Source organism: Corapipo altera, unplaced genomic scaffold (assembly GCF_003945725.1).
Source record: "Corapipo altera isolate COAL_440 unplaced genomic scaffold, ASM394572v1 2c, whole genome shotgun sequence".
NCBI lineage: Eukaryota > Metazoa > Chordata > Aves > Passeriformes > Pipridae > Corapipo > Corapipo altera.
Genome location: NW_020884923.1, coordinates 6,250,850 through 6,273,362, shown reverse-complemented (window position 1 = coordinate 6,273,362; position 22,513 = coordinate 6,250,850). Strand labels below are relative to the sequence as shown.

At 41.2% G+C, this 22,513-nt stretch overlaps 1 protein-coding gene across 1 annotated transcript in view; it reads right to left on the bottom strand.

Moving 5' to 3' along the window:
- Window positions 1–8,485: 8,485 nt before the first annotated feature.
- Window positions 8,486–22,513, bottom strand: part of KIF26B (kinesin family member 26B) — a 291,414-nt gene continuing 277,386 nt past the window's right edge. The window contains exons 13-15 of the mRNA XM_027657354.1: window positions 17,609–17,811; window positions 16,461–16,611; window positions 8,486–14,915 (exon numbers count right to left, since the gene is read on the bottom strand). Coding sequence (XP_027513155.1) covers window positions 14,767–14,915; window positions 16,461–16,611; window positions 17,609–17,811 — 503 coding nt within the window. The 3' untranslated portion in view covers window positions 8,486–14,766. The remainder of the gene's footprint in view (window positions 14,916–16,460; window positions 16,612–17,608; window positions 17,812–22,513) is intronic.

The window sequence follows — 22,513 nt, the reverse complement described above, 5'->3', positions numbered from 1 at the left end:
AAGGAAAAGGAAAAGGAAAAGGAAAAGGAAAAGGAAAAGGAAAAGGAAAAGGAAAAGGAAAAGGAAAAGGAAAAGGGAGAAGAGGAAGAGGAAAAGGAAAAGGGAGAAGAGGAAGAGGAAGAAGAAGAAGAGGAAGAGAGTGCCTACACTGTGCCTTCTCCACATAGAAAAGCTTTGGTTTCCATTCACAGAGCTTCAACAAAGTCTGGAGAACAGTAAAAAAATCCAAAGCAAGTGCTTTTGTGCATTTCAGACCAAAGCCATGTTTAAGTTCTTCTTTTCCTTTTCTTTTTTCTTCTTTTTTAGATTACTATTTTCTTTTTCTTATCAATGTACATTTTTCCCCAAAAAAGTCCTTTTCTCTTTCATTTCTGATTTTACAAATCTAATCAGCCTGAAAATACATTTGGTATGGCTGTTTTGTAAAATGTTCCCAACAAGAAAATCCAAGCGTGCATTTTCCCTGTCCTAAGCATAAGAAGTGCACCTCATGTGCAATCCTTTGGTCTTCAATTCTTGCTATTCAGCACAGTGGTTGTTTATCCCCACAACAGTGATGTATAAGCCAGGCCTATATGACCCCTATTAGAATTTCATGGGGAAAGTTCAATGTTTTTATTTGCTCTGCACTTGTGATCAACATGGACAAATCAATTCTAATTCCATCATTCTTAGACTTTTTGTAGGTTTTAATAAGGACCTTAGAGATTCCTTCCCCCCTCCAAAATAAGAAAAGAATAACTCAGGCTTAGTAATTAGGCTTCATACAGTCACTGCTAACACAGAGGAACCTAACAGGTTCTTTATAGTTCCCAGGAGACCAATTAACCTTCTTTTAAATATATCTCTATATAGCCATAGAGACAGGCACACACAGAAATGCACATACACACAAGTTTTTCAGCAGCCTCAGATGCTCCGGCTCCTTGTTAACCAAATTCTGATGGGGCTTATGGCAAGAAGGCAAGTCTGAAGCATTCTGCCTGAGTCCATTTTAACTCCAAAGATACCAAAAACAAGACAGAGTACGACCTCTTCTTCTGATTTCCTTGCCCCCAGGACAGGAGGAAGAGAATAATCATGCAAACTCTTCCATGCTTAAAGTTCCCCTCCATCTCTTGGGCTCAGGCAGGCAGCATTTGCTGGTCCCCTTACCTGGAGCTAAGGAGCCTGCTCCTCCATCTCCCTTTCAGCTGAGTGCTGACAAGAGTAAAGTGTGGTGCTTTCTTCCTCCGCCCCTCCAATTCAGTAGCTCTGATTCCCAGTCCCCAGAGGCTCCAAATAGGAAGGTGGCAATTTTACATACCTCTTGGAGGAAAACTGCTCTTTAAATCACAGGTGATTCCTCTTGACAATTCCACTTGACTTTCAGAGCAGGAGCTGTGAGACGGTAATAGAGGAGGGTGTCTGATGAGAAAATTAGCAGAGCTCAACTCTTCCCCTCCCCCAAGCCTTGTGCTCTGCTCTGTGCTGTTCTTGCCTGTTTATTTTTAATGAAGCTCCTTTTAATGAAGCATTTTTTGTGTTGTCTTCCTGTTGCACTGGATGCCGGGTGTGGTGCTGAGCATCCCATGATGAAACAGGTAAAGGAGAGGTCTGGCCTGATCCTCCTTGAGCTGTCCCTTACTGAGCTGGGAACACTCAAAGTGATGCATTGTAAAGCCATGGGGCTGCCAGCCCTCCCACCAGCAGCAGCACTCTGCAGGAGCCCACAGTGAAGAATGGAAAAGCTGTTGTGATCTTGGGAGAGAGTTTCAGGCACCACACCAGTGCAGGGAGGAATTGCTCTCCACACTCCATACCTATAGCCATAGCCATATATCTGAGGGACAGCTGGTGGTCTGGGAACTGGAGTTGTGAAGATGATGGGGACTACAAGAAACAGAGCAGTCACTGCTGGGGGTATGCCTCTGCTCCTTGCGCTCCCCCATTTGGATGCAAGGGCCCTTGTTGTACTTCAGTCTCCTTGAAAGTCATGTCAAGATCCATGGAGAAAATCTTCAATGAGGTACTGGCAATGACTGGATTTCTATTCTTTTTGATGTCATTAATGTTTGTACCCAGATTATAGGATTGCAATCAGAATACCATTACTGGGGTATGATGTTCCCTATCATGCTATCAGGAATATGAATGAGTTGAGAATGTTAATTTCTGAACATCTATGGTTGAACAAACCAGTAAATAATGATACTTTTAAAAGGCAGAATAATGAGGTTATATAAAGACTTCTTTTTTTCCCCCATTATCACATGTTTTCTGTGGGGACTGTTATATAATTTGTGTTTTCTGCGAAGACCAGAGGAATAATGATCCCAAGTCTGGGATGAGGCAGCTCGCCAGCCACCAGGCAAGGATACTGCCTTTTTTATGTCTGGCAAATGGGAAAATGGATAAAAATCCTTCAGATGGGCATTGTCCAAATTCGTTTCACTGGAGCCCCAAAGCACTTTCTGTAGTCTATTTAATGTGACACCCATGCCATAAAACTGTCTGTTTTACCATTAAAATCTAAAGCCTTGGCAATACGTGTCCTTCCAAGGTAGAGGAGAAGCTCATAAATAGACCAACATCTCCTGAAGTGTGGAAGAGCCTTTTGAAATCTTCTGCTAAATCACATGGTGATGGTTATTGGGTGATGGGAGCAAGGAAGAAACTTGTCCTGCTTGTGAGTTGGAAAAAGGATGGTTTGCTTGGTTGGTGTTTGCAGAGCTGCAGAATTGACATGGGTTTAGAGCTCTGAAGCCATTCAGACTTGCTCAAATCTAGCCTGTGGCCCAAATGGGCTTTAACCTGGACCTCTTGCCTCTTGACCAATACCTGTCAGGCAGTCACTTAGATGGGTAGGTATCCCAGTTCAGACCAGAGCCAAATGATGAGCTGAGGGAGGCAAAGGCAAGGATTTTATTCCCATCTGATGCGATGCCTTCAGTAACACCTTTCCTTTACATGTGGGGAATGCAGCAATGTGCCAAAGCCAAATGCAGAGCATATTGCATTTTCCTCTGTATAGGACAAAGGTGCCTTAGGGGGTTTTTTGAGGCTGTTCACCTCTCACTGCAGCAAGCCTTAGAGAGCTTCCCTTTTCCCTGCTCTGCACCGCAGAGAAACCAGCATTTTCCTCACTGCCTACATTATTTCCTGCCCTTGTAAAAAGATATCAAGTGTCCAACTCCTGTTGAGGGGGGAGGAGAGAGAGAACAGAGAGCAAAAATCTCTATTAAAAAAACCCATAACACAAAACAATAATTTCTGAATTGGCATGGAAATGTTTAGCTTGCTGCTTCACTCTTGGCAAGTGTCAGAGAGCAACAGTTAAGCAGGACAAGTCCCTATCTCCTATGTTGGCTTTGGATCATGGCTATTTTGTGCCTTCTGCTCTGATATTGGCTAAGCCAGGCATGTTCTGGCACCACCTGCCTTTCCCCCCAGCCCTGCAAGGGAGGATGCAGTGGTTCAGGCTCAGCTGTCACCACCAGTTTGTGGAGCAGGGCTTTGCCACCTGGGCAAGCCCATGGAGGAGGTCTACGAAAGGTAGCCAAGAAAAGAGAATCTTGTTATCATTAGGCTGGAATGCCCTCTACCATCTGCAACTCCCATGAAAAAGCTTACACAGCCTGCCAGATGAAAATTATGGAAATCCTGCGTTGCCTCAGGCCAGCAGACTGTCCTGTCCCAGGCAGAGGAAGCCACGTTTTGCACCAGTGTCCCTGTGCCAGCCTTTACCCAGCCCTGCTGTATACCTCAGGCCCCATTTGAACTTTCTCGCAGCCATTTGGCCAGCTCCTGATCAGCCAGCATGGTCATACAGCCAACCAAAGCTTCCAGGATGTGGTCAGGTGTAGGATTCCTTACTGAAAGGGGTTTACATCTTTACCATCTGAAACACATTGATATTTGGGGTTTAATTACAAGTTACCTCACTGTATGCTTAAAAAAAAAAAATTCTACTCCGTATGTCTTGGGAAGAATTTCTAGGGTCATAGAATTTAGAGCTCAAAGGTTTACAATCCTAGCAAGATAAGGTAGTATAATAGCCTCCACACTTTATGGGGAGAGCTTATGAAGAGGTCAAAATGGCTTAGTATAAGGGTCCTTTACTTAAAGTTCCTGTTTGAGGAGGGGAAGTAACATCCTAAATATTCATAGCTGGCTTTGACATAACTATTAGGTTATAGGGGTTTGGGTTGTTTGTTTTTTTCCCCTAGCCTCAGTGGATTTTCTACTTTCAGTGAGTCAAAGAAATGAATCCCAAAATTAAATTGTGTCTCTCCCCCAAGCCTCTGGCCAGGTGGTGACATTGTATGTCCTGTGTCTTTGTAGGGGCAAGAGATGCATCATTATGATCATCTTCTCTGCAATTCACCTGGTATCACTCTGTTCTTAAATTGCTGACACATCTGTGAATGGCCTCCTGTCTCCATGAACTTGGGTGGGTTCTGCCATTTCTTTTATCTCCTCTCAGTCCTCCTTCTCTGTCGCACAGTGCTGCTTTGTCCATGCTTCAGCAGCACTGTTCTCAGTTCAGACTGGAGGAGAAGTCTGTAGTCACATTGTACTGGACGTGTCTTGGGGGCTGTGTTTAAGCAACATCACTGTCCTAGTGCCTGTGTGATGTACAGTGGTGAAAAGGGCCAGCTCAGCCTTAAAAGCACCTTAATAAGAAACTATAGATAGCTTTGCAATGAGCTCCTAGGGAGCCTTGACTTTGATGGCTTCACTAACCTGCCAAAAAGAACTGGGAAACGTCTCTTGGGCCATTATATGTTGCAAATATATGGAAAAATTGGGAAAGCAAGCTACTAACAGGACATAAAAGCAAGCCAGGCATTGTTTAGAGGAGCAATAGATAAGTTTTTCATAGAACAAGTCATTGGTGACTAGGTGATTTTACTGGGTAGAGGCACCAGTTTCAGAACAATTTTTTCACTGTAGGAGTATTTCAGTGCCCCAGTACCCTCAAAATAATTGCAATCCCCATGACAGATTTCAGGTGCAAAGCCCTCTTGCTAGGCTACAGGTTTATTCAGTATGCAGATAGTGTTTGTTCCTGTGACTGACCTGCTCTGCAGACCCCTTCATGCCACTGCAATGCTGATTGTCAAGCAGACTGGAATGGGTGCTCCCATTGTTTCAGCCTTGACAGCAGAAAAAAGAGAGTCCAATGGATGCAAAATCTGCAATGCCAAGGCTTAGAGGCTGTCCAGAAGCTTTTATGTGGATTTCACAACATCTTAATGGCTTCACATATAACCTTCAGAAATATTCTTTGAGCCTCTGGAAACTCAGAGCTACACCAGCCCCCAGGGCTGCAAGCGTCACTAGCCCCAGGGCCAGGAGCCAGCTGTTGTCTTTCCCATTATTAGGTAATTGCCATACCTTCCATTATCCTTGGAAACTAGGAGAAAATGCGGTTACAGTTACTGTCTTGCTTGACTCCCTCAGTGCCACTTGTTGGGTATTGCGAGGTTTCCATCAAACCCACTTTAGCAGCAGGCAGCTTGCTCTTAAATAAAATCAGGCAGCTGCCATGACTCTCTTTACAGTTGTGTCCCTGGGCATCCAAGTAAAGCACAGAGATGGGCTGCTCAGCATGGACAGACCCTGAAAGACAAGGTGGGTAGGAGCACTGCTACTCCTTTGCACCACCGTGAGCTCTTGTTTCAAGCAAGCTCCAAGGGGCAGTTTCTGAGGGGCAGTGCTGAAATTTCACAGAGCATCCAACAGCACTGCTATGGAGTAGTCTGCAGAGCACAGCCCAGAGAGTGGGGTGGCTTTTGTGCTCCCCCACCTCTTCCTTATTGTAGCTACAATGAACAATTCATGTATTGAAAAACTAAATGTAGGAAAATGTCAAGGTTTTCTCCCATCTCCCTGGTTTCCTGTCATTCAGAGAATGAAGATGAGCAGGAATGAAAAAGGGATAAGGACAGACCCTGCTCCTTTTTAAAGTGAGTGACAAAGGTCCCCCAGCACTGGAGGTGTGAGACTTTCTCTCTGCAGCAAGCCCCGAGTCCCACACACAGTATCGATGCGTCTGGCGGCACTTCAGTCTCTAGAAGATAGAAATGGAAATATGGATATGTGCCAGACACACACTGCTGAATAGGTTTGGGTGCCAGTTGGTTGGCACAAGCTGCAATCTGACGCAAAGCATGGGTGCCAAACCTATGCTATAAGTGTCCACAGAAGAGACACATATAAACGTATATGAAAATGAATGCGGGTTTTCTCCCCAGACAAGCATGCATTGGGGAGGGACCGGTTTTGGCTGTCTTGAAGCTTCTCCCAGGTCATCAATTGCCAGAATTGTTCTTGGGAGTAGACAGGACCTCCAGGCTACCTACTTGTTTTTGGAGATTATGAAAGTGGTCTTTGAGCATTGTAGAGCATTCATGTGGTCACAGCCAGCAAAGCATTGCTCAGTGGTTAAATAGCAGATGCCAGACTCCAAAACTGCCAGATTGGCAACTGTCAAGACTACTAACATATCATAAAACGTAAAATCCACAGATGGCCTTTTCTAGAGGAACTAAACATTAACTTTGTGTTCATCTCAGCAACTGGGAACTGAATTTTCTTACCCTCATCCCTCCTCAGGAGCTTCCAGGTAGCTACTTCTACCAGCCGAAGTGAGGGTGAGGTCCTGGGACCCTGTTTTGCAGATGGATGTGGGAGAGGAACATCCTTTAGTGAGAACTTCCTCTTCTCCTGGTTTTCCAGTAGTTGGGGAGCCTATTCAGGACCCCATAAGGAAGCCTGTCAGATTTCCATGCTAAACCCTCCCCTGATTTTAGTCCAGCAAGTTTATGGTTTCAAAGACAAGACTTGGTCGTGGATAGGGCATTGGTTTACAAGAGGCATCGATGATTTCAAGCAGGCCTCAGCCTTTTGATAGGTGTGAGCCCCTGATCTCCCTCCACGAGTGAAACCTTTCCTTGCTGTCTTGCCCAAACCTTAAGTGAGGCCTGTAAGGCTCAAGATCAGATCATGAGTGAATTGATTTTGTTTCTAGCTCATCTAGAGTGCCTCATCATCAGTTCTGTCTTAGACACAGGTTAGGACTTGCACTAACCCATTTTTCTGCTTTTGTCACTGTAAGGCGCTTTGGGTTTCTTACTATTGATGTGGCTGCATGATAACAGCAATGAAGATAAATTACCTCAAAAGTAGGCAATAAGCCTTTTAGCTCTTTAGAGCAAAACAGAGCTATTCTGAGCAGCCTACAGACAAAAGAAATGGCTGTTTATCTTCATTTACAGCTACTGTGGAGTGGTACAACATGCAAATTCACTGGCCCAGGGGCAACAGCTAAGGTAGTAGTACTGCAGTCACAGGGCTTGCTGTGGAGGGGGGAGGACAAGATTCCCTCCTCCCCACCATCAACCTTTGCCTCTGTAGCCACTTCAATACTTTTCGTTTGTAAGAGCTGGTCGCCATAAATGACTGCATCTCTCCTCTGTGACTGCTAGCTCTGCCACTGAGCTGTAGAATAAGATAGAAGGACTATACTAAATTCTTACCAAACTGTTAAACAAACATTTAGATGCCTAGCACCCTAATATGCCCCCCCTAAAGTAGGGGATATGAGGGAATCATCTGCCAGCACAGATTAATGTCTTAAAAGAGATTTTAAATTATTTCCTTTTTTTTCGCCCCCTTCCCTACAAGAAGTAAGGTTTGCTGTTTCCTTCCAATCGGAAGAGACCAGTGTCCTTATCTGGGCTTACCCAGGTGATAGTGGGCACATGATATTTGCCCACAGAGAGAGAGCATATTTACATCTAAGTCCTCTAAGTGAGGTGCCCTCTTAATAAACAACAGGGAATGACACAAATGTGAGCTGAAGGCAAGAAGATATTGTGTACACCTTAGCAGCAGCTCAGGAGTCAGCTGGACCTGCCACTATTGCCTGGCTGAGAAAGAAGCATGTCTTGACACAAGACACAAACTCTTTATAACTCCTGTGTTGTGTTACGTACCTGCACGGTGGCCAAGGGAAATCTGACAGAATTCCTAGAGATTACAAGAAATGCCTAAGAACACATAATTTGTTTGGTCTCAGATTTTTCCATTGCTCACAGACACAGACCAATCCCTGCTGATGTGGGGAGGCACATATGCATAACCAGCTTATGTAAAAGCCTGATTAATTCAGGTCTGTGACTATGTTTTCTGTCTGTTTCTGGACAGCAGCAGGGAAGAAGTTAATGGTGCTCTGATGCTTGTAATATTTCTGTCATTGCTATTGAACCCTGCAATTCCTGATTGTTTTCTGGCGAATTTTCTTCTCAGCAATACTTGCTTGGTAGAACCCCTTTGGTCATTTTATTTTCAGGTTTAATCTTGCTTACTCTCACTATTATAATTGCATGTCCTCCTGTGGGTTAAAAGCACCTTCTTATCTGCCATTTCATGGTAGGAAATGTCATGAAAGTTTCTCATTCAAAGTGAAATAGTCAGGAGGAGGAAGCAGATATATTGGTAAGATAAAAGTAAACATTTAATGCCACTATAGTTTGAATTTTTTTTCCAGACATCATATTTTTGACAATGTTTCACACCTCAGATACCACAAAAAGGATATTTTTTAGCCAGCAAACAATAAACTTTACAATTTTAATGGCAAAAGGCTCAATGCATTTGTTGACAACTTGAAAATGGCTGTGACTTTCCACATTTTGAACTTATCCTCATGCTGTTCTTTCTTTTTTTTTCCCCATAAAATTTAGTTGATAAAATATATATATCTACCACTGATACAGCCTCTTCTGGAATTGCCCACTGGTGGGACCAGCATAAGTTCTATATCTATCAGTTTCTCTCCTCCTTAGCCCTATTTTATACCACCGTTAAAATGAGAAAGAACATAGCCACAGACAGAGTGAAATGGATTTAGCAAACATACACTGCAATGCATAGCACTTAGATAAGCATTTCCAACCATCATGTGTAAATAAATTATAAAATACAAGCAACTCTATAAAACAAGAACATCCTGAGTTTACAAATAAATTATATCCTTCATACATAGAATATGATGTGGATGTTAGTAACCAGCAGTTTCAGCTATGGGAGGGAAAGAAGTAAAACGTAGAAAAGTTAGTATCTATGCATACATAAAACATATATGTATGTGTGCTACATGTAAATACTCACACACATACATATACAATATAGAGGGTGAATACATCCATATCTATATTATATAGAGAATATGTAATATAGCTGAAACTGCCTCAAGCACCAATTTATTACCATTATTATAAAGTTCGCTCAATACTTAAGTAGGACCACTCAAAGTAAAATGGTTTGGGTTGTGTTTTATTTCCTGTCCAGGAGCATTTGAAGGTAGTTTGAAATATTATGGCTGAATGCTACTATTTCACTTTCAGTAGCTCCATTCTTTGCAGAATCGTCATGCCCTTTGTGAGCTTCAAAATGTTGCATAAGTGAGCATGAGACTGCTGTTTATGAAGTTGGTGGCAAAACCCATATTGACTTCAACTGGGTTAGTAAAAGAGTGCTATGTTTTCAGGGGAAACAGATTTTTTTTTTTTTCTTTTTTTTTTGGAAGGTTGCTTGAGAAGGCGAAAGAAGAAAGATAAAGACAATAATAAAATGGTTTATTATTTCCAAGAGCAGGTATGGAAACTCTGATAACCCTGGGATGAGCACACAATAAATGCGAGAGAGAGAGAGATTATTAACTTTGCACTGACAAATCATTCACAGTTTTGTTTGCTATAGTTATTTGGAAACCTGTTTCAAATCCTATGATAGCTAGCAATGTCCAGCCTTGTGTCTTCAGAAACTGCTGTGTGCTGCCAATGCAAAAGCCTGTGGAGTAACAAATCAAAGACCATGAGGACATCAGGATTAAGCAAGGTATGCCACCCATCCGCGGAATTGAGAAAAAGTGCCTCTCCATATGGTCATCATCCACTCCTATCAGTGTTTAACAATACCAATGCTTTGATCTCTGCAGCGAGCTGGTGCATCCCTGATGCTGTGCAACCATCCCTCCCATCATATGAACTGGCATCAGAGGGTCATTCAGCCTCTGTTTTATAAGAATGGAATTTCCTTTTGCAGTGAAGAAGCTTCAAGTTATAATTTTAAAGCTATTAGGACTAGACAGAAAGCTTGATCTCATAGACCGCCAAGAGTCCAGGTTCTCACTTGACGTAACTATGCCGTATTCCTCACACATATGCAGAATTTGTTGTATTTAACAGCTGAGATTGTAAAATATCTTGCCTTAAATCCATGACACCCTGAAATATAGAGTAGTTCATCTGGAATACTATTACAGGCCTATAGATGGGAGCTGCAGCAATTGGCTTTGTAGACTGAAGAAGGTGGGGAAGAAAGGACTTTTTAAAGCAGGCCTTAAAAGTGTTTCAAGCATAAGTTTTCTCTAGTGTGGCGTGAGTCCCCTTCATCCCAGTGAATGCAAGGAGAAAGGTTTTGTAGGCACTCCTTGGAGGAGGAAGGGGGAGCAGTGGTGTTACCATTTGTGAACAGCTATGCCACCTCCCCACAATAATGTGTGTGGGGACTGTCTTAGACTGCTTGCATATATACTTCTCTGTATGTATATACCCTTTGTTTTTACAATTATTTTTAGTTCATAAGAAAGATGCAACAAAATCACAAACATTTATAAAAGGTAATGTTTGTAAAAGAGTCTGTATTCTTCAGCTGTCATCACATTTGAATTCCATGCCACAGATAACAGTCCCCATTTTAAGACAAACCATAGTATCGGGCCAAATGAAAAAAAAAAATAATTTAAATTTCCCATACTTCAAGATGGACTGAGCCTATCCTGTGAGCAAGCATGAGACTTGGTGAGCATTATTCCCAGCATCACTCCCAGTTTTCAGCCTCTGTATCTTTCATCCTTTTCTGTACATTATCTGCAACTCTCACTTAGCTTGCTTCATGCCAGAGGATCATGCCATTGCTTGTTACCACTTACTGTTTTATGTACCTGCACGTTTAAGAAGTTATGTTTTATGGCAGTGGGTACTCCAAGACTGGATCAAAGTCAGCAGATGTTCAGCAATAGCTCTGTGTGTGGCCCTTATGCAAAATGAGGGGATATCAAATATGTAAGAGGAGAATAATTTGCTACGACATAACAGCACAGTAAATACCAAAAAAAAAAAAAAAAAGGCAGGTGAATTTTCCTTTTCCTCGCTATGGGAAGGTTACACTGTTGTAACTCTCCTGACTCTTAACACAATTCTGCTTCAGTTTTACAAGCACAGGTGAGATGAGAAGAGGTCCAGTAAAGACCTAAGAAAGGAGAGCCCAAGTACTGGTTTGCTTCCTTATCTCTCTATAAAGTAATACTTCAGATTGCTTAGATCTGAATGAATTGACAAGGAATCAGTTTGAGGCAAATACAAGGCATGCATGCCTAGAGAAAAGACTTGTGTCATTATGACAAACACACCAGGAATTAGGGCTCTCCCATATCCTCTAGGACACAAAGTGACCCAGCACCTGGAGCCAGCAGGGGTGTGACCCATGGCTTTCTGCCTGCTGCAAGAGTTCACACAGACCAGAAGGATGTCTGAATCCATCTTGCAGCCAAAGTCTCCAGTCTAAGGCTACACTTGAATTTGTGGCTATAAAGCAACCTCCGTCCGTTGTGTGAATAAGGCTCATATACAAAGATGAGCAGTTCCCAGAATAAGCCTCAAGCTGCCCCACAGCTGCCCATGCTGGAGAACAGTGGTGGGGATACGGAGCAGTAGCGTTGTTCTGCAGCTGTCACACAACCCAACAATGAAGAGCTGTGATCTCCTGTCACACATGCAAACAAAGAATTAACCTTCAAACCTAATTACATTAACACTGCTGTTCGCTACTAAAGCTGTCCCAGGGAAATAAGATTGATTTCTGAATGTGCAAATGATTGAGCATTACATTCATGTTGTTCCTTGTGTATTTTAGGCAACATGATGCCTTTTAAAAAATCAACATAAAACCAGCATTATGCTGGCAATTCCTTAAATAATGGGACTTCCTGGATGACTTGCAGAAGTGTATGGGTCTTCCGTAAAATGCTGACTACTGCAGACTAAGATCCATTGCATAATAAGGTCTTGAGGTTTAAATTACCTCTTTTGCAGATATTTGAAATATAATAATATAAATTCTGAAGTAGAAAGCTATTTTTGAGAAGAAAACATTTTATAGTGTTCAAATCTCTGCAAATTTTTCATTCCTCTTTTTCCATTAAGCCATCACACTTCTTAAAAACATAGTGGCAAATTCTGAATTGCAATGACAGAAAGTCAAGAAAGAGAAGATGAGTATGGATTTTAGGATATGAATACCAGTATATAACGGGAGTGTTAATGGTCACTTCAATCAGGTCCTCAGAAATAAAAAACTTTTAAGTACTATGATTCTGCTAATTAGTACATAATTTTCAGTACGCAGAATTCATCCTTGGCATAATCCATTTGGTTTCAGTAATCAATTTTGGTCCATCATGGTAAACAGAGTGAACATATGCTCTTACTGTTTTAAGTAATGGCTAGGTAGACATGCTGCTTTCTATGCGTCCCAATCTACAGAAGTATCGAATCTAGAGTCAATGAATAATTGAGTTAATGATGATGAGGAATATTACATGCAATAGATATTTTACAATACCTCTGAAATGTGTCCACTTGATTTATAGAAACATCACCACTCCTGTGTAAGTCCCAGACTGTGTGTAGGGGTGATTTCCTTGGCTCTCTGCAGCTGTTTTTTTTTGGTTTGGTTTGGTTTGGTTTTGAGGTTTTGGTGGTGGTGGTGGTTTTTTCCTTTGACAGAGAAGGGGATATGTCTTTAATTCTTACTTGGAATAAAAGTTTCATGATAGGAAATTGGTGTGGAACAGAGTAGAAACTGACTTACACGTAGGACCTTTTTTCCCCTCCAAGTAATTTTATAGATTGTAAGAAGAATCTTCTACAAAATCCAGTGACAAGGGTAATAGAATTAATAAGATTTGTTATTACTAAATGAAAATAAAACTATAAAAATGTTATTTCTATTTTTAAAAAAAGCTTTTTTTTTCCACCTAACCACTAGAAAATCTATCAGTATTATTTTTCCACTGGAACTTGCTGCTTGGGATATTGTAAGATAGCATTAATATGATGTTGCAGGTAAAAGAAAAGTTGCAAGTAAGTACAGCAGTAGATGCATTTTGAGTATATATTAAATGAGGCTCTTATTTCCTCATAAGCAACAGGAGTGTAGCACAAGTGTATGTGAAAGAGGAATTTCTGTGTATAGGCTTATTTCAATACAGAGGAATAAGAAACCTAATTCAACAAAATAATTCTTCATGCTCATATGTAATTAAAATGCAGATTTTGCACATTTGTTTATAAAACACAAAGGATTTTCCTTCCCACATACTCTTTTGTAGACAAAAAGGCAAACTAGTAAAACATTTGGATGTGCATTGAAGCACAGGCCCCTATCCTTTTGACGTCAATGTGAATTTTGCCATGGCTTCACATACTGGAGGATTAGTGAAGCAGATGCCATAGCCAACATACTTGAAGTGCTATATCTACTCATTTACTTTATTTCTGCATATACTTCCACATATACCTGCTTCTCAGGTATGTCTGTGACTATGGCCACACTGGGCCAGGGATCCAAAGCTGCCAAAACATGTTTTGCAGTGGTATATGTCATAAAGAGGTGAAGGTAAATTTTATCAGTCAGAGCCTGAAGAAAGAAATCACAGAATAATCACTAATTTTTGGACTGATAACTGTTGGAACATTTAGCCTAAAGAGTAATTTTTCAGCAAGTTATTAGCACCAGAAAAAGGGGTTAGGATAAAAGTACCTCCTCATTCATAACTCTAGCCAGTACAAAGCAAAAAAAAATATGAAAAAGAAAACAAGTTGGGGGGGTTGGATCAAACTGAAAAGATATTTACTTCACAGTAATGTCACTTCTCCTCTCTCATACATTGCAAAACCTACAGAGTGGGAAAATTACTGTGTTCTCCAGCATATAAGAGAGTACAGAAGACATATAAGCAAATTTTACTCTCTGCTAGAAATACTTTTGTGTCATCTGGGAAAGTTGAATTTCTCTTTGAGTGGCCTTACTCTGGTAACAAGAAAAGACAGTTAACATTTATTCATATGTTGTACTGATTAGGAAATATCTCTACAAACACAAGTTACCTAGAAACAGCAAGTCTGAAATAGGAGAAAACACCAAGAGAAAAACAAGCTGTAAATACATTTCAAAAGTGTATTTGTTTTTTTTCCTTTTTCTTTTCTTGACTAGCACCATCTGTACACAATAAAGTATGAACATAAATGTTTGGATAATAAAGATTTGCAAGGCACTTAAACAGTTTTTCTGGATAGGTTTTCTTTTAATGAACCTCTCAGTGGAAGTCCTACAACCACCTTTTCTCCTTCCTCAGCTAATGCAGGGAAAGAAGTGTCTTCTGCCAGCAGTTCTTATTTACAGACATATCCTTAAAGGTTCCTCAAAGTGCTCTTTTAGGCTAAGAGAATCAACAACCTTATATCTCCATTTTTCATGCTTGTCCCGTTTTTTTCTAATACTAGACCTCTGTATAGTATAGCAAATCTCTCATACACACGGTTGAGACTTGACTCCAACCTTCATCCTCATTCCTTTGTCTTTGGGATGCAACTTGGAAGGGAAAAGGAGGATGGCAGAGATGCACATTGAAATTCTCTTGAGGTTCACACTTTATCGGCGTCTAGAGGTGATGTCAAAACAGGTGATCATCATAAGATGGGCCTTGCAGAAGTTGACACGGTTTTCCAAACGCTCAGTCACACATTCCAGAGCCTCCAGGTATTCCAGAGAATCCAGCTCAAATACCTGCTCCAGATCAACTGTGGGGGAAAAAAACACACAGATAGGAAAAGCAAAAAAAAACCCCCAGTGATTGTTGTTGGGAGAGTCAGAACTAATTCAAGTCTTCAGACCCATCAATATACAAAATTATTACCGCTGCCTTGCCACTGTCATTAAAAGTTGCCTCTTCTGCTTAATGGCTATTAAAATACTTCTAAGCTGCATGGGATGCTTTCTTGAGCAATATGCTCTGCCATCCTCACCAGAGCTGCAGATGGCTTTTGCCACACTCCATCACCCTTAAGCAAATGTTGAGCACTAAGCATGTACTGACTTTCTCACACATTCTCCTGACCAGAAGCAGCTTTAAATAGCTGCTCTGTCCTGGGAGGACAACTCCTTTGTTGAATTCAGAACTCGGAACTAGAAACCAATCCCTAGCCTCTTTGTTCCTCCCACCTTTCTCTGTTCCATGTGATTCTCACTAGACCACTCAAGCATGGCAAGGGAAGGCATACACATCAAAAACTCCAACTTATGTGCCCATATGCTGCCAGAGACCAGCCAACAGCAGCTGCCATGGAAGCTAAGTGTGAGATATAGTGTCTGGGCCAGCATTTCTTATCTTATCTAGTCCCTGAGATCTTTGCTTCTGATTCCAGGGTGGTAAATGCAGAAAGCCTCAAGGATTGCAAAGGCATCACACTCTAAGTGAACAGCACTGTATAGCAAATTCTTTGCTCTCTTTAAAACAGTCTTTTTTTACTTCTTTTCCTTAATAGTGTTCCTGAAACCTACACTGTGGCTGTTTTGAAGGATGTACCAATCTAGGGTCAACTTAAGGCAACTGTCAAAGGAAGAGTTAGGATGCTGTAAGCGAACACACCAGCCAGCCTCCTTTTGCTACCTGCCGTTATCCTAGATAAATTGCATATTGTGGCTTTTTTTCTAGAACTTTTTGATATGAACTTGTCTGCTTGCTCAGACTAAAAACTGTTGTATAACTACCGCAGCACTCTTTATGGTTTTTTCCTTTGAGGTGCTGAGGTCCTTCTTCATTTGAATGTGAATGATCTTTAAGCTCTCTGAACTTTACATATATAGTTATAAAAAATGGGCCAAATTCATTTTTCATGTAAGCCCACTGGTGCCAAGGGACAAGTTTGCTTCACAGTGTTATTTTGTGGTAGAAGAGCAGATTTATAATATTGCTTATACATTTGAGTGATCTGAGGCCAAAAAAAAAATCTCATTTTCAGGAGCTGTGGACTGAAACGCGTGAACGTTAATCTACCAATGGTAATATCCACCACTACAATGCTGTACCATTTCAACATTCAGGTCTCAGGCAAAAAGGATTGTTCAGTTCTCCTGTAAACATTTAATAAGAATTATAGGAACTAGTTCTAGAAATACAACCAGTCTAAAACTTGCTCTTAGGTTATATGTTGGTTCATTTTAGTTCACAAACATAGTAGCTCACATCTCACTCTTTTACCACACATTTCTGCTCTCCTCCACCCACCCCCATTATATAAACCAAAGGAAACCTATGAGTCCAGGCAATAAAAGGATGCCCTTACATTCACTAAGCCATTTATTAGGATCCAGCATCAGGTACTGTTTTGTCACCTCCAGTTCTCTCATTAACCATTCGTATTTGGCCTTGACCTCAGCAATTCTCTGCTGGCGATGCTCCAGGATTTTCAGCTTGGCATTAAAACATATCACCTCCTGCCAAACAGGAAAAAGAAGCAAGGAAGGAATAGATGAAGAGGAGAAGAAATATTCAGATCCATTCAGTGAAATGATCTTCCAATCAATAATACTGACAATGAGCCATTTATTCTGGAAGCATATGCATGAAATCCATCATCTTTTTTATTTTTATTGCTTTTGTTTGGCTTTGATGTTTTCCATCAGTGAGCTTTGGAGACTTTGCAATGGTAGTTAATAATAAACCATAATAATTAATAACAGGCAGCATCTTGAAATTAGATTAACTGCGGTAAAACATTTCTACTTTTTATCACCAGAGTTTGGCTAAAAAAACCCTAAGCTTTTGGGAGAAGAAAATCCATTGCTTGCTGTATTAAAAGCCTAAATACACCCTTGTGCTTGGCACATAAGAAATACAGTAGTCATATTTTAAAATAGAAAACTGGTAGCAATATCAAATTTAAAATATCCTTAAACAAAGGCAGTGTGTTATGCAAAGCTCTAGTAATCCACAATCATTAATAAAGATGATATATTTTCTGTAAAGATATGGAGCACAGTGACAGCACAGGGTGCAGTGCTGTCTGCGGACAAGAAGCCTGGCCTCATGTGACTTCTGAGACGTGCAGCAAGTGACTCCACAGTGAAGGCTGTGCTACCCTTGCCAGTCTGGAAGCAATTCCAGTAATAGAACTATTCTCCTTCAAGCCTGTGTGAAGGTCTCAACACTATTCCACTTTTTTCTCTATTAACAAATCTGCTGTGTGGGTGAAGTGCAGTGGAAAACCCACCATGGAAAGTTTCTCCAAACAAAACCATGTCTGAGAACAACATCACAAACCGCCTAAACAAGTGATAAGAGGTAGGAAGGAAAAGTGCCTTAAAATAATAATAAAGCCTGTATCCACAGTCACTCTAAAATACTCAACTTCACATACTCCTCCCAATCTTCATATCAAGAGCTGACCTTTACAATTTACACACTCCAGGAGATTACACAGATTGCACTCACCTTGCTGTCCCCACCTCGCCGTCGCTGGAGCCTCTCCACATCATCTATCTCATAGACTTTGATCTCAAAGGGTTCCCCCAGGCCCCTCTGCCCACTTCGCAGTGGCCCATCCACCCAGCGGACCCCGGGGCTGTTGGCAGGCTTCCTTGCTGGGGAAGTGGTATCCAGTGATAAAGCCGGAATAAGCCTCCGTCTCTGTGAACCTGCAAATGTAGAAAGCGCCGTAGCATGTTAGCAGAGTTACTGCCTCTCCTTTCTGCCCCATCTGCAGAGAAATCTACAAATTATATATATTTAGCCTTTTTGCGCACAGAAGAAAATGGACAGAAAACCCAGGGAAGCCATGGGAGCTGTAGCTGCAGTGTGCTGTAGTACCCACTCCCCATGAGTCAGATCCTCATGTATTCTTTGGTATCTGACTCCAGGATTTGATACTCAGAGGGCATAAGTACCCTAAAGTTTACAGAGCCTGTGTCTGCTCCCCTTTGCTTAGGTCTCGGTGTGTACAGGTGTGCCAACGAAGGATCAAAGCAGCAGGCTGGAACAGCTTTGTTTTCCTATCTCTTTACTGATACTGACTCTTACAGCTGAAGGACAAGCATTAGCCAGCCTCTGCAAAGACCACCTCCAGGAGAGGTGTGGGTTTAGTTTTTTTTAATCACAGCACAAAAAGCATTGTGATACCCAAGCTCTTTCACTATCCTGGAGCTGAGTGCCAGAATACCACTATCTAGTTCTTTGCATAATAACACCGTAGGCTGACTAAAGCAGCAAAACCAGTAGAGAGGACAAAAATGCTTGCAGTAAGTACATCCAAGCTTGGTGGTTGCCACCAGACTCACATTAGCCTTGTCTCCATTCAGTAGAATATTCTTCTAAAACATTTCCCATTTACACACTTTCTGCGGCACTGATGATGGGCCAGACAGAAGCAAGAACAGGCTGGCAGGCAGGTTAGTCACTGTGCCTGCTTCAATACTAGTGCTCGTGCACACCCATCCTGCTTTATAATACCAGTGTAGTAGATGAGAGCACTAAAAAAGGCATCTGCCATGTGAGTTGCCAAGTCAGGGTCTAAGGTAAAGCAAGGAAGAAAATGTACGTCACTGGCCTAACAGCAGGGGTAAGAAAGCTGAACATGAGGTTTGTCGGAAGAAAGAACAAACAGACATACAAAAAAGAAAAACAACTGTTTACATTTCCTTGCTTGGTTCAGCACAATCAGAGCAATGGATGGGTTTACAAAAAAAAAAAAAAAAATTTGCAGCTGATAATTCCTGCAACATCTCCCCTAGGAGGCAGCAGGAATAGAAGGGATGGGAGAAGCCAAAAACAAAAGCTGGAGCCAGCAAGTTTGAATGAAACTATTAACTGACTCTTGGCTGCAAGAATAAAAGTGATGCCAGCAGGGAAGAGATGCAGAATGATTATGCAGATTTTATTTTAAAAACAAGATAAAACCATTTATAGGAATATCCCGCATTACATTTATTGAGACTTGAATGCAAATAGATTCAACATGTCTGTCAACTTGGTGCTTCAATGAAAGTAAAAAAAAAAGAACACCAAACAAAACCCACCCAAAACAAAAACTTCCAAATATCTATTGATTACCTAGTTTTTGAATTTGCCACTAACAAACCATTGTTGAGTTTCATTCATGGTAGTCTGTTTCTCTGCTGATTTTGTGAACTATCACATCTTATCCCATGATTTCTGTGCTAGAAACCAGCAGTTAAAGACCATAATTAACCTGTAAATATTAGCTCTAAAATAGATGAGAATGGTCTATCTTGCTATCTGTAAAGCGTAGTCTACAGAGCTTTTAGTTGAATTCATCTGAGATAATTGGATACAAGAAAAGAAGAGCACAGCCAAAGCTGATGGACAGAGAGCTCTGTGTAGTCAGGGAGCTCTACAAGGCTGTTTTATACCAAACAGCCTGAGATCTGGACTGCCCATCCTGTGACACCTATAATAGTTGTATTTACTACTCAAACTGCAGCCCAGTAAAAAAGTTCATGCCAGAACAAATGAAGCCTTACAAATACCAGTTATTTTAGATCTGTAGTACCAGTCATTGGAAGACAATGTCAGTATTCACTTACCTTGAATACATTTCAGTTAATCTCTAGATTAAACTGCCTGATCAAGAGAAGAGTCAGATCTTGATAAAAGGAAAAGTAAGACCTGACCCATTACCATAGATAAGAACTGAAAACAATGAAAGAAATACAGTTTGGGAAGACCTCAACAAACTGTAATGCTAAGGGTGACTCTTGCCAGCAATGCTAGAGAAAGATAACCAAATGGTGGGAGCAGCTGCATATTTGAAGGGAAGTGAGACTATTAAATTTTGTTACATGCAGGAATAGATCCTGCAACAGGCTCAGGCCCTCCTAGGAAACAAACCCTCCACTTGCTTAGATGGGAAGAGCACTGAGTATAGTCAAGAGCAAAAGGATTCAGGCATTAAATACATTTTAAAATATTTTTTAGGGTTTTGGTGTCCCACAGGAGCAGTCTTTCAAATTTTAACTGAGTGTAAAAGCAATCTCTTTGCTGTTTCTCAACTTTTAGACCTGGTAATATCTACAAGCATCAGATCTGACCTCCTGTTTAATGCACTGAGTGCTGTTAATTCTTTTTATTTTCTGTTCCACATTGGTGGTCACACCTCCTCTCTTGACATGCCTACAGACTAGCTCTAGCATTTCCAGGAAGCAGCTGAGCAGACTGGAAATTCCTTCTGCCCAGCTTTCCACGCATGGCTGAATTATGACTGAGGTAGTGCCTTTTTCTGTGATGTTTGATTTTCTTCCCCTTTTCCTCACTGTGGCTGTTAACATCACCTTCTTGTGCAATGAGGCACTTTTAAATCACCCCACTGGAAAAACTGCATCTCTGCCCAGAGACAAAGCCCAGGTCTGAGACTCTCTGGGAATGCAGGTGGATGGCTCCAATGCACCTTGCCATGAGAACAGCATCATGCTCCTACTTGGAGCAAAGCAAAACAGATGTCACTGGGGCATGAAGTACAGGGATGATGGTAAATATTTTTGCATTTAGTTCCCATCCATATATGTTTGACTCAATGAGAAACAGAAGCCTGGGGTCTAGAAGGAGGGCTCCAACCTGAGGCCTCGTTTAACAGCACTTGCTTATCCCTTGGTGAGAGGCAGAGGGGACTACAGTATGGTAGGAGACATTAACTCATTACATTTTTCTGGTCAGAGCTCACGCCTGGATTTCCAATGGTTTATTACAACAAAAGAGCTGCTGGCTCTTGGTGCACTGAGGCAATGCAACAGGGCAGAGCCACCACAGGCTACCCAACTCCCCACTGTCTGCCCAGGGGCTCCTTTGGGACACAGGTCTCCAAGTGGGTACAACTGTGTGAGATGCAGAGAGGAAAGAGAGAGAAGTCTTTTTATATGATCCTTGAATGCTGACTCAGGATGATTTATCTGAGGTTTAGAGTGCTTTTAGGGGAAATTAAATGAAAGATCTTCTTCATCTTTTCAGTAAGGCAAAACAAGATCTAGTTTGTTCTAAACATGCACTAATTAATAGGCTTTTTATTAGCCCAGGTACAGAAAATAACTGTCTTTTGACAAGAGACTCCTGCCACTGACATCTCCATTTAGCCTCTGTTTTTTTTCTGATGTTACCTTAATTGGGATCAGTAAGGAGATACAGCCAAAGCAGAGCTTCAGGATGAGTGTCACAAAGCAGCTGACAGCTTGTTCATCCGTAACAACACACAGACACAACAATAAAATCGTTAAAATTAATACAGTTTTCCCTTTATACAGAAAATATATATTTGAAGTCCCAAATTTATTGGGAGCACTTGATGGAGCTAGGATCTCATCAATTTTGACTGTATAATGAATAAAATGCTTTGTAGAAATTATATCACACTGCTCCCTGGACAGCCAGGGAGCTCAACAGGAGCAGCTCTCAGCATGTCCCTCACACCTCTGCCCCACCTCTGCCCCTCAGCAAACTGGCTGACCCTCCTGCCATGTAAATGGGATTAATTTCTCCATGCAAAAAAGAAATTTATAACAAAAATCAATCTTAAATAAATCCAGTAAGATGAACCAAGGGCAGAATAACCACATGTTCATTTATGACCATGCAGCATGTAAAGCAACATGTAATTTGCTAAATGTCTTGAAGGATATGTTTTTCACTTAGTTTGAATTTATCCACACTCCTGAGCCTATCTGGAGTGTGAATAACCATGCTATGAAATAGCCCTCAAAATGTGCAGGATACAAGATTTGCTTTTGCAATAGTTCTGTTGCTCTACCTTGAGCTATAAGTTAAGGTTTGCCCAGGTTACATTTAAGGTACAGAGACTAGCAGAGCAGTGAAGGTGTGTGGTGTGAAAGTAGATCTGACTGAAGAGTGGCACTTAAGGAACATGCTTCAGAAAAGACAAGCTCGGAGAAGCCTTAAAGTATGAGAAATACAGACCAAGGGTAACTGTAAGGATAAGAAGTTACACTGACCTCAGCAAAACTGCCAACATGCATAAGGATGTGTGCTCAAAAAAGTATGTGTTGACCAGGGTAGAAGCTTTAAAAAGTCTGGTTTTGCTTAAGTACTGTATATTTTAAAGTGTTCCCCTTAGATTGCTTTCCAAACACACACTCCACACTGAGCATCTTCTCTGTGAAAAAGGTAAAGGCAAAAACTGCAAATGCAAAATTTTAGTGAAAAGCAGTGTGATGCATATCTCTTCAAAGCAGGATACATCTGAATGGGATTCAAAACAACGGCTGTCCTAGAAATTTCAAGTTGTTTCAAACAGAAAATGAAACTGTAACTTGATATAACATCATTTCAGAAGTTTACAGTGTGTGCTCAAAGGCAGGATGTGCAGCCAAAGCTATT